Source organism: Molothrus aeneus, chromosome 22, assembly GCF_037042795.1.
Source record: "Molothrus aeneus isolate 106 chromosome 22, BPBGC_Maene_1.0, whole genome shotgun sequence".
Lineage (NCBI taxonomy): Eukaryota > Metazoa > Chordata > Aves > Passeriformes > Icteridae > Molothrus > Molothrus aeneus.
This window is the reverse complement of record NC_089667.1, coordinates 569,474-581,513: the sequence shown is the minus strand read 5'-3', so window position 1 is coordinate 581,513 and position 12,040 is coordinate 569,474. Positions and strand designations below refer to the sequence as shown.

The following is a 12,040-nucleotide window of genomic DNA, read 5'->3' as shown; positions in this document are numbered from 1 at the left end:
ACACCCCTCAGCAGAAGGGGCTGAAAGCTCAGCTTTGCAAAATTCCAGCTGAACTAAGCAGGGATCCGCCAGAAAATAATCTCAGACGTGGGGTCCAAGTTACGCCGCTCCAGAGAAAAATAACTGCTACACAGTGCTCCTAAGCAAGGCAACTATAAACAGGTTTTTTTTCCCGTCTGCCACTCTCCAGCATTGGAGGCTCGGGAATAGGTTTGACGCCGGTCGGGGAAAGCTGTCGCGGCCGGGGAGGCGGCACTCTCCTCCGGCAGCCCGCGTTTTAACTTTTGTAGATAATTACAATCCAGAGAAGAGGAGGAGGGGGGAGAAGGAAAAAAAAAAAAAAAAAAAAAAAAAAAAAAGAAAAAGAGAGAAAAAAAAAAGGAAAACGGAGGAAAAAAAAAAAAAAAGCCACACACCCCAGTATCTTAAAATAGCGAGCAGGGAGGGGAGAGGAGCGGCGGATCCTCCCAGCGCGGCGCAGGGTAACAATGGTGCTGGCGGGGAGCAGCGGGCGCCCTGATTGACAGCCCGAGCCTCCTAAAAAGGCCGCGGAGCGATGGGAGAGATGCTTATCGGCGGCTTTATATAGCGGGGAGCCGGCGCCGCGCACCGCGGCCCAAGCGGCGGGGACAGCGTGGACACAGCGGGGACAGGCTCGGGGACAGGCTCGGCGAGCCGGGCGCCCATGCGAGCCGGGCGCGGCTCTGGCCGCCCCGCAGGGGTCCCGCCATGCACGGCCAGCCCCAGCCCCAGCCCGGCCCGCAGCCCCCGGCCGGCCGGCCCAAGGCAGGCAGGAGGCGCTACAAGACCTTCATGATCGACGAGATCCTCTCCAAGGAGACCTGCGACTACTTCGAGAAACTTTCCCTGTACTCCGTCTGCCCGTCGCTCCTGGTCCGGCCCAAGCCGCTGCACTCCTGCGCCGGTAAGCGTGACGCCAGCGGTGCCCGCAGCGGGGATGCGGCGGGCGCGGAGCCGGGGGTCTCGGACGAGCGCCTCCTGCATCTCCCACTGCGTCCCCCCCAACCCTGCCGGAACGAAGCCCGGCTTTCACACTCCATCCCCACTCCCTGGGTTTGCCAGCGCTGGGAATCGTTGTTAGTTACTATCAGTAACTAGCAGCTATCAGTTAGTTATTATCACTTTTTAGTTACTCTCAGTGTGTAGTGGTGGGGTTCAGCCCAATCCGGGGTGTGCATTGGAGCCAATATATCAGTGCTAAGGAGTCCTGTAGAAATCGTCCTTCATCTTATGCACATTGAAACCTCCAGTGGTTTTTTTATATGTCTGTGTGAGTACAAAGAAATTAATAGAAATATTCTGAAAAGGAAAAAAAAATCTATAGACGCAGTTTTTCTACCCTAAATTTTCTTTTTCTTTGAAAGAATGTAGGTTATTTCTTAACAGCAAAGATGGGAAAATACTTGTAAAGATTTTGCCGACACCACAAATAAATACGCACAAACGGCTCTGCCCTGCACAGGCAGCACAATAGCAATCGGGTCTTGACCATGGGCATTATAAAATTTCACAAGCGGACTGGTCTAATGTGGGTGTTTAAAAATCCACATTAAAAGTAAAAGCAGTATTCTTAGAATACATTCCAGATTTTAAAAAATATTTTTAAACATTCCTTTTTCTGGTGAAGCAGGCAGTTTTCCAGATTTCTGTTCTTCCCATAAGGCCATACTTCCAATGGTGACACAATGTGTCAAGAGAAATGAGGTGATGAAACTGCAACTTAAAAATTCATTCTTCAAAAAATCTTATCTATTGAAAAATATTGGTAAAGGACTAATTACCAATAAAAATAATGCTTATTTCAAGGTCATAGAATTACATTTTTCCTCTTTGCTGAAAATGTTCATTTTGACCTTGTATTAGGTTGTGTTTAAAACCTCGATGCCTGTTCTTTGGCTTAGGTTTGCTGGTTTAGTTTGAGATTTTTTATTGCTGAATATAAATAAGAAGGATCTTTTCAGCTCTTAGCAGAGCTGTGCTGACAGAAAACTTGCTGTTAGCGTACCCTAAGAGTTTGACAAGTAGAGTAAATCCTTGCTCCAAGCATAAATCTTCCTTCAACCTGAATATTTATTTTGTAAATACTAGTTATTAAAGATCCAGAAGGGATTAGGGGGCTGGATCAGAATTAAGACCCATGATGACCAGCTTTTGGGAAGAAGTTGCATGGACAATTTGATCCTCCGTCAACATTTATTTCTTCCAACCGATTTGTGTGTGACATCCCTTGCCTTCCCTAACTAATTGCTGACATATTTTATATAAGAACTAGTTGTTAATCAAGATATTGCTGACAAGGGAATTTTTGAGAGCTGATCCCTCACTACTGTGTAGTGAAATTCAGTGCTTGGCCAAAACGTCCTGAAGGGGTTTGGTGTGTGGCAGTGACGCACAGAGTGCCTGATTCTGCCTGCAGACCTCAATCCACCAGGGTAAGGACACCAAGCCTCTTGACTTTTCTCTCTTTCTGTACAGAAAGAGGAAGAATTAGAAAAGAAAGTTCCTTTAGCATCCAAAAGGAATATTAACCTCGATATTATCAGTGTCCAGAAGCATGTACAATTACCTCAGCATAAAAAATATGGTCTGAATGTCACCTAATAGATCCTCGGGATTTTGGATGGGTGAGGTGCTTCCTAGCAGCTGGTGTGACTCCCACCACCCCCCATGGAAAAAAAAAGAGGGAAATTTTTTAAATACATAGTTCTGGGTCAAGTATAGCAAGCATTGTCTTTGCAAGGGTGATGTATATTCAGTAAATAATCATTAATAATCCTCATATGATTCAGCAGTGGATTGAGAGTGATGCTAGTGAGTCTCTTGTGGTTACTCTTCAATTAAAGCCTTATTTCTCTTTGTGCCTGGGATCTTTAATGAATTTGCCCTCAAGGTTGTGTTTCTAGCCCAAGCTCTGGCCTGTCCCTATGTCAGTTTGGGTTGTGAATATCTGCTTCTATTGGACTAAGCTGTATGGAATTGCAGCATTTGTGAAGTGAAGTACACAGAGAGATTTGCTTGTGGAATTAAAATCACAGGGGAAAATACTATCAAGTCCACAATTCCAAACTGTCAGATTCTAAGGTGTATAGGCATAATTCAAGTCTTATGTGTATTAGGCTATGGGAATTTTTTTTTATGAAAGGAAACTATTGGCTAAGAAATGGACAATACCACAAAAGATACCTAAATGTGAAAGAATTTGAAAAATACCCAGTACAAATCTGTAACTAAACTAAAATAAAGTAAAAAACAAACCCACAAAGACACACACACACAGAGTAAAAATAAACTAAAAAACTCCTCCCAAACTACTTGGGGGCTAAAGGCTGCAGAAATATAGCACTATAGAAATACTGTATGGCATTTAACTTACTGCCTGAGTTTCCTTTGCCTCCGGAGTTAATCAGGAAGGGAGTGAGCACTTAGTCTCTTCATGATCTAAGAAAATGCGTCTTAACCTAAACCACAGAGATTTGTTACTGTACCATCATAGCTTGGACTTGGGAGTGTTTGAAACTGATGGAGTGATGAGTAATGAGTTACTCCACTGAGGTAACATCTCCTCAGTGGCTTTTTCTCAAGGCAGGAGAAACTGCCTTGAGAGGCAGGAGTCAGGGTTTGAGATGTTTTCATGGGTTAAAGAGTTAATATTTCTTTCATCTTGGGTGAAGTCAGAGAAGGCTGATAGGCCTTTATAATTTATTTGGAGCTGAAAGACAAGATGTTGTACTTGTGCAGTGTGTGTGTTCAACAACATCCCCAGTTAATCGAAGAGAGATCAGAAAACTTTGCAAGCCCAATAGAAAAGAGTTTTTCTTTTGGCTCTAATGAATTGCTGAATATTTAACTGAGGGCATCTGAATTGGAACAAAACAGATTTGTCAAGTATCAGCAGAAGGTGGTGGAAGAAGCATTTGGGACTCTTCCGGTGAATCTTGAGGTCAAAGATTGACATTTTAGTTGTGAGGAGCATTTGTGAGGTCTAACGCAAAGCTAATGCAATGTCGCCGGTCTAATGCAATGTCGCTGGGGAGATTCCCATTGAAGAGAGCTTCAATTTCTTTTTTTTGAAAGAAAACTGCAATTCCCTGTGAAAATGTTCCATCATTAGTTTAAAATTTGATATATGAACATGTATTTATGTTTATTGAGCAAAAAAAAAAAAAAAGGCTAAACCAGTACCAAATCTGTACCAAATCTGTAACAAAATGCTAGTCTGGGTTCAGAGGCATTTTGATTAAAATTTTAAAGACTAGAAATATTTTCAGATGGTGATTAATGCCACTTTACTTTATGACTTTTGGGCTGTGATGGCTGAGTGAAAATAATATTTCTCTCATTTCATGATACTTATATTTTTATTGACTTTTCGTATTATGTCACCATTGATTAATTTGTATAAATAATGATACACTGTTTATATGCTTGGTTTGTTACAGTGGTTGCTTTTTCACCGAGCAGATTCCTATAGGAATCAATTTTCAAATTGCATTTAAAATTTAATTTTTCAATTAAAAATATTTGTAGGCAATTTGTACTCCAATTCTAATTTGTTTCCTCTATTTGTATTATGTTGGTTTAGTGATAGATTTAGAATCCAGTTGCCTTATTGGTAGTTTTGGGCATGGTAAAAGAATCAAAGGACACTGTCAGTGTGCAGTGTTACAAGGTCAAATTAGAAAAGCTCCTTATTTATCAAAGAAACTAAAATAGTTTGGAAATGAAAACTAGGCTGGGGTGTGGAGGGGAGTTGTGTGCAATCCTTGGTCTTAGTGGAATTCGTGACATTGTGTGTGGGTAATCAGTAATATCGGTCTTGGATGGCCTTTTTAAACTCTCCAAATGAATTGAGATGGCTGGATTAGAAAGAATCGCGTTGCCTTCAATTGCAGAGTTCAGTTATTTCAGCAAAGTTGGTAATACAAATTGTTAATTGTCTGTGATGTGTATTCATTTGTACCAGGCCTCATTCCAGCTCATTAAAAAACCCTCAAATTTGAATGTATCTTAGTGGTTTATAATTTAAATCCTAATGAGCAGCCGAGTAATTTATGTCTATGCCAAGGTTTTTTACTAGTCCATATCTCAGGTAGGGCTGTGATGATTTCTCTTTAATTGCTATACCAGAACAACACCTTGCAAGGCAAAAATATACCTTGGATCAGTGTGGCCCTGTTTATTTTATGAGAGAATTGATATAAAGATATAAGATATAAAATATTTACCGATGTTTTAGGGGAGTTGTCCTGAAGAGGATTCTACTGTTATATGTACATTTAAAAGCGCTGTAACTTCAGGAAGTGAATGCAATCTTAAGTTTCTCCACTTGTTTTTTTTGCTTTTTTGAAAATTTTCTTCTCTTCTTGCTGCTCTGTGCAAAAAGTTTCCTTTAAAGAAGATTAATAATTATTATTATTCGCTCTTTTGAAATAATTTTTGGGATTTTTAGTTTGGTGATCAGATCTTTTGGTTTGTTTGGGTTTGTTGGGTTTTTTTTAACTTTAAAACATTCAGGATTTGTGTGGTTGGGATTTTAATGTATTCAGGTGTCTAATACAGAATTGTTCAAATCTTGAATTCTTCTCTTCCAGTTCCATGTCTGTCCTCTGTTGTTTTATCTTAGGATGAACTTTGGAATAACCCCTTGGTTATTCCAAAGGGGTCTTTTGAACTGTCATTTTCCTCATATAAATGATATTTTCTGGATTAAATTCAGCGGTACCTGCAGCCGCTGGGGCCTTTGGGGAATCATTGTTTTGGAGATAAGCTATGAGGTTTCATTCTTCTGGTCCTCACCCCGTCTCCTCAGCCTTTTTAGGAAACCATGGTGAGAAAGTAGATTTATTGTGAATTGAAATAGCTCAGTTTTTATGTGCAAACTCACAACAAAAGATTCCTTCCGATTATCTTTTAAAAGGTCTTGATACAGGCAAGGCTTGATTTTGCTGTGGGAAGTTACTTCAAATTGGAGTGGAAGCCATTTCTGTTGCTCAAATACCTGCTGAATCTTTTCCTTTACATTGAACAGATTTTGCTATGGAATTCCGGGGGGAAAGGCAAAACGCTTGGGAAAGGAAAAGGGAATCCATGTTGTGTGTGTGTTCCAGCACGGGGAAAAATGAAATGCCGTCCATTTATCGTGCTTCCAGTCTGGAATATGACAGATGGATAAATCCTGTTGAATAAAGCTGATGTGGAATGGTGGGGGCACCTTCTGCCAGGCTCCCTTGGACTCGTCCCGCATTCCCCGAGCGTGGCATCTGCAGCTGGGGTTGGATTGTCTTCCCCCAGGACACTGCCGGGAAAGCAACGGCATCCCAGGCAATAGTGCAAGGTCTCAGAAAGAGTTTTCTTTCTGTGCTGTGTGAAGTGAGTGCTCAGGAGATCTACATGTCTTAAATGGCTCCTGAGTCCATGAAAAACCTGTGTCCCAAAATGTTGAGGGAAGCAGGCCAAAATGAATCTGTGTGTTTATACAGGAGGTGCCAACCTAAATTGCAAAGCTGAAAATGCCTCTGTGTGGAAATCTGCATTGCTGCCAAGACTGTTTGGGATTTTTGCTGATTATTTGTAAAAATATATGAATTTAAAAAAAGATACTTTGAAAACTGCCTGTATTTATTTCGTTTAGCTTACAAAGATCAATAGAATTCTATAGTTGAGTAGCAAAAAGTAAAGGCAAAATTAGAAAGGAATTCTATTAGTCCTGAGAAATACAAAGTGCTTCCTCTATAGATGTCTTTGATCCAGTCTTTGTGAAGCTATTGAGTATTTTTAATAGATATAAGATAGTTCAGAGATAATATTTCTGCCTAGAAATGGCAGAAGATGCAGTCACAGTTACACTGCTGTCTCTGAGCATTCCTCTGAAAACCCAGAAAAGTCAGGATTTCCTGTCAGGACTGTGTCCCTGCTCCTGTAGCAGGATTTATTCAGCTGCAACATTGGGAAAGTCAGAGTTTTCTCAAATTCTCCAAAATTCCCTGTCTATTTTAACCCTACAAGGGAAAGCCTGTCTGTGGATGAGGAGCACTTTATCAACTGAGGTAAATGAAACAAACCTATGAACTGAAAGTGGATTCCTCTGTAAGTGCTGTAGACTGGGCACAGCAGTTAATTTTAAGGAGCCTAGTGTTTTTCAGGGTGACCATCTTGGGTTTTAAGTGTTTTGATGTTTTTAGCAGAAAATCTAGTTCAGAAATACCCAAAAGTGGCATATGGGGGATAATAATAATGAGCTGGGTGATGATAAATGGATACTTGGAGAAATGCCTGTTATTTTTTTCTGTTGGATTATATGCAGTACTAGATATGGCATTTCAGAAGGAAACCCAGATTAAAATCTGGATTTGAAAGCAGATCTCAGGACTGAGCAGAGAAATCTGTCTCTAAAGAAATTTCAGTGCTAGATATTAAAATATCTGTAACAAAGAGTGACTTTTGCTTTCTTATCTCAGTACTGTTAATAGCAAATAAAAGGATTTCATGAATGCAAAACTACAGTGAACAAACCAGAAGATCACACCCCAGTGATTGCAATAAAACCTATTGTGGCAAGTAATCAGCATTGTGGTTGTGGTTGGGCATGAATAAGCATTGTGGAGGAATGCTGTAATAAGAGGCATTAATGAATCTGGGATTCCACTGGGAAAATTGACACCTACGCCTCATTTTCTAAAGCCTCACAGCTGGCACTGAAGCACAGTTTAAATCCATCTGCACAGTGAGTTAAGTTTAAATGTAGCACTTTCATTAAGTGTCCTCAATTTGGCCACTGCTCATGGAGACTGCACAATGCAGACTGAGTGCCATAATTATTTTGAGGACTTTTATTTAACTTGCTTCTATAGAATGCAGGAAAAGACCATCTCATCCTGTAGAATCAATGATGCTCAGCATTGCTGCCTTCAGGACAAGCTGGGCATGAACAGGGGCAAAAATCCTCACTGTGGAAGGTGAGGAAAAGGAACTGAGACTGTTTGGAGCTGATGTGTTGTGTGGAGCTCCTGTCACTCCACCAGGCCTGGGGAGCAGAGCAGGGCAGTAACTAAGGAGATTTTGTATTTTTTCTTCTGTTGTGTTGAGCAGTACATTTCTTTGCCATCTGGGTGCAGTGACGGACAGCTCCCCAGATCACAGCTCTGGCAATGTACGGATTGGGGCGTTGATCCACCTCCAGGATGGATTTTCTGCTGATAGGAATGTTGTGAGCAGGTTTGGGTGATGGAACAAAATTTATGCCTTTCCAGTTCAAAGTCACTTCCATGCCCTCGGTGCAGGCCTGTGGGGAAGGCACATTTGCATGGAATGCACACAATGGATGGCAGAGCCAGAACTGATGGTTGAGTCAGGAACTGAGCTCTGGAGGCACTTGCTCAATGCAGTGGCGTAAGTTTTTTCCAAAAGAACTGCTGGGCTGGAGAAAGGTTTTGCTCTGATTGCTCAGAGGATTTAATTACTTGATTCTGATGATCTCTTTCTTCTGCTCAGCCCTTGATAAGTTGTCCAGTGTTAGAAGTGACTGCAGCCCTGCTTGGAGCCACTGGAAACCTGGGTTTGCATTTGCAGGCTATGTACAAAATCTCATCATATCCAAGTGAAAATAGGAGAAGTCAGAAAAATTGATCTTTTGGATTATTGGTAGATTGAATAATCATTATGTGTCTTTTTCAGTTCCGAACAAAGAAAATGTTATAAATTTAGCTTGATAATGGAGAGGTTTAAAAAGTAGGTGTATGGGTAAGATCAGATCAGAGAAAATACTCGATCAGGAATAAATACTGAAAACTTGTCTTCTAAAGGCTGAAGCAAAACTTTATACCACTTTTCTTTTTACGAGACATTTGGCAAAACAATGAAGTTACTTTCAGTATTGCAAAATTTTATTTATTTTTCAAGGAGAGAAAGTTAAAACCAAACCTTTTCAGTCATTCCTATGTAAGAATTGCTCCAGCTAGATTGCAGAACCCAGAACATGTTCAAGAGCTTCACTTGCTAGGAAGCAGCACTTCTTTGGAAAATTTGGGACTTATTTTTTGATCTCACTTGTATTTGTGTAAAGTCTGTAATAGAGTAGGATCACAAGGACAAGCTAATGGGAGCTGAGCAGTAGAAGTCTGGTGTTATCCATTATTTCTTGGGTTCCCAGGACTGTGGGAGAATTTAGCTGAGAGATTTCTACCCCAGCATTCCCAAAGCTACATTTTAATGACATCTTTAAAAATATAGAGGTTTGGTATTAGGACCTGGCTAAGACAGTAATATGTAGTATTTTCAATTTTCCAGTATTTTCCCTTTTCTTCTCATGCACCTTTACATGCATGAGAGGAAATTCTTGGCCAGAACACAGCTCAGAGCAACACCCAGATACCAGCTGCATGTATTTCAGGTGTTTGGGAACAGGTGAGATGCATTTATGTTACTAAAGAGAAAGATGAAGAACAGTCTTTAAAATAAAACCCCAACTTTCTGAATATGGACATCTGTACTCACATTCAAAATCTTTGGACTGCAGGTAGCACATCCAGAATACTTAAGCTCTGTCTAAGACACAGAACCTGAAAGAACCGTAAGAGACAGAGACAAATCTGGTGGTTTTTTTTTCATTTTCTCTCTTTCAAAAAATCACACCTTTTTTTTTCTTTTTTTTTTTTTTTGTTTGTTTTGGTTTTTTTTAATGAAAGGAAAAAACCAGTTTTCCAGAACTTCCCATGCAACAAAATTACAATTCCCTTTGAATATGTGATTACAGAAAATTTGCAAATATATGGTCTTCTTCTCCTAGCAACAACCTTTCAGTGACCCTAATGTGTTTGGATGTGTATGTTCAGGTCTTATCTTGTAAATTTTTTTACATGCCAGTGGTTTCTATTCATGTAGTTCGTTGTCTGACTTCAATGGGACGACTTGCAGAGAAGGGGTTGAATTGGAAGTATTTATATTTGGCCTGCATTTTTGATAACCTTACTATTCATTTTTTGGATTTTCATCAGAATAAGAGTTTTCCATGTAATCAGTCAGTCATCTTTAAATACTTGGCCACCATTTGCCTTTGGATATTTCTTTTAATGGTTATTTTGCAAGTGACAGAGCAGTTAATGGCTGTGTTTCCTGCCAGTGAGTTGTTTGTATTTGGTTTTTTTTTTTCCAGACTGGGATTTATTTCACCTTACAGGGATTGAATTTCATCTGAATTTAATTCTAATAGACATCTTGAGAATTAATGTTGAAGCAACAAGTTCCTGTACCTTTGAGTGTGCAGGTGCCTATTGCCACATCCAACATAGAGCTGCTTATGTTGATCCATTAAAAACCAGAGCTGTGTTGTGTAAGCACAGAAGGATTGAAGCCTTAATAAAAACATGTCCTTTTCTTTTAGAAGATAGAGAAATGTGCCTTATATGTTTCTGGTTACTTAAACAGGGTATTCTATGACAGATTAACCTGTCATCTTTGAAATGAAATTAGCAGTAGTGGTATTTTATAATGTATGTTGTACATAACATGATATGCCTTATGGAAGGCCTAGTGCTCTGGATGGTGTTTCATCCTGTGGCTCAAAGAGGAAAAATATGAAAAGAAATAGAAAACAGTAATGTAATCATTGATAGAAAAAAATGATGAGAAGACTGAAGCAAATAGGATTGTTTGGCCAAAAAAAAATTTGTGAGTGTTTGTGAATGCATTTCACTTCACCCTTCTGCCTGTTTTGTTCCAAGCCTCCTCTTGACAGCTTTGCTAACAGTTTATTTTGTTGCTGTGGTGACTAAGCCATGGAGGAGCTGATATTTGGAGGTTTCTGTGGAGAGTACCAGGAGGTTTGGGACTCAGCTGTATTGAGCTCTTGGCTTTCCTCGAACAGGTCTGGTTTAGGTGGCTGCATATGGTGAAATTCTCCACTGAGGGTCAGGAAGCCATGCCAGAAGTTAAAAGTGTTGGTTTCACCTTGTTGCAATAAATTACAGAGCAATCATAAATGATAGGAAGGAGTTTGATGAAGTGGGTGAGGAACAATTGATGGATTACTTTAGTTAAAATTACTTAGAGCCCAGTCCAACTCCCACTGAAGTCAATTAAATCGTAGCTGGATCAGGGCCAGAATGAGTCAAATTCAATTATTGTCTTAACTGTAAACATTTGAAAGCACAATACTGTAAGGTAGTTCAGTATTTAAATTACATTAAAACAAAAGCATTTATGAAATCCCAACTGATTTTATTTTATTTGTGCAGCCCTATTAAAAGCCTTTTTCTTGTGGCTGGGACAGAGATCTCTCTGGCTGGTGCCTAATCCCCAGAGCACCTGTCTGTTGTGAAGAGATGTCCCAGCCATTGGTGCTGTAAATGAATTTGTCCATCACAGACTTGCTGCTGAAGTGATTGCATCAGAAGAGGCAGCAAAGAAGACTGAAAGGAGATTGTAGAAATCCCACTGCTTTTTCATCTAATTGTCAAGATTTAGAGAGCTTACTTGTGTAAGTACCAGCTCATAAATTAATGAAACTTTTACATGAGCTGATCCCAAATTCCAAAGCTGGAATGGTTATGGGTATTAATCTGTTTCTCAGCTGAACAAAGTACACCATCCAAAATATTATTTAAAAAGAAATAATCTACATGATAAAATAGAGGATTTAGAAATGAGTTCAAGTATGGCAGTGTTTTCACAAAATTGGGCAGATTATTTTTTAAATCATTATTATCTTTTAAATTGTAATTCACATGGTTCCTTTAAGACAACTTATGCATTTTTAATACATTCAGGATCGATTCTTTTCATTTATCATCCGAAATTTTCTTCCCTGTCCATTTTCCAGCAGAGCCAGGGAGCAGCTCTGAGTTGCAGATGTAAGGTTTCCTGGCTTGCATTTGTCTGCTTGTCTTGGGAGGTCAGAGCTCCCAAGTGCCATCCCATCAAAACCTTGGGTTATGGCAAGCTGTGCAGACAGCAGGGAATGTCTGTGCACTGGGATCATTCCCATCTCTGGGTGAGCTAAATTCATCTCTGCACAGATGATCTC

General features: G+C 40.0%; 1 protein-coding gene across 1 annotated transcript in view; it reads left to right on the top strand.

Annotated features, from left to right (window-relative positions):
- The first annotated feature begins 652 nt into the window (after positions 1 to 652).
- Positions 653 to 12,040, top strand: part of BARX2 (BARX homeobox 2) — a 33,082-nt gene continuing 21,694 nt past the window's right edge. Inside the window, exon 1 of the mRNA XM_066564423.1 lies at positions 653 to 925. Coding sequence (XP_066420520.1) covers positions 730 to 925 — 196 coding nt within the window. The 5' untranslated portion in view covers positions 653 to 729. The remainder of the gene's footprint in view (positions 926 to 12,040) is intronic.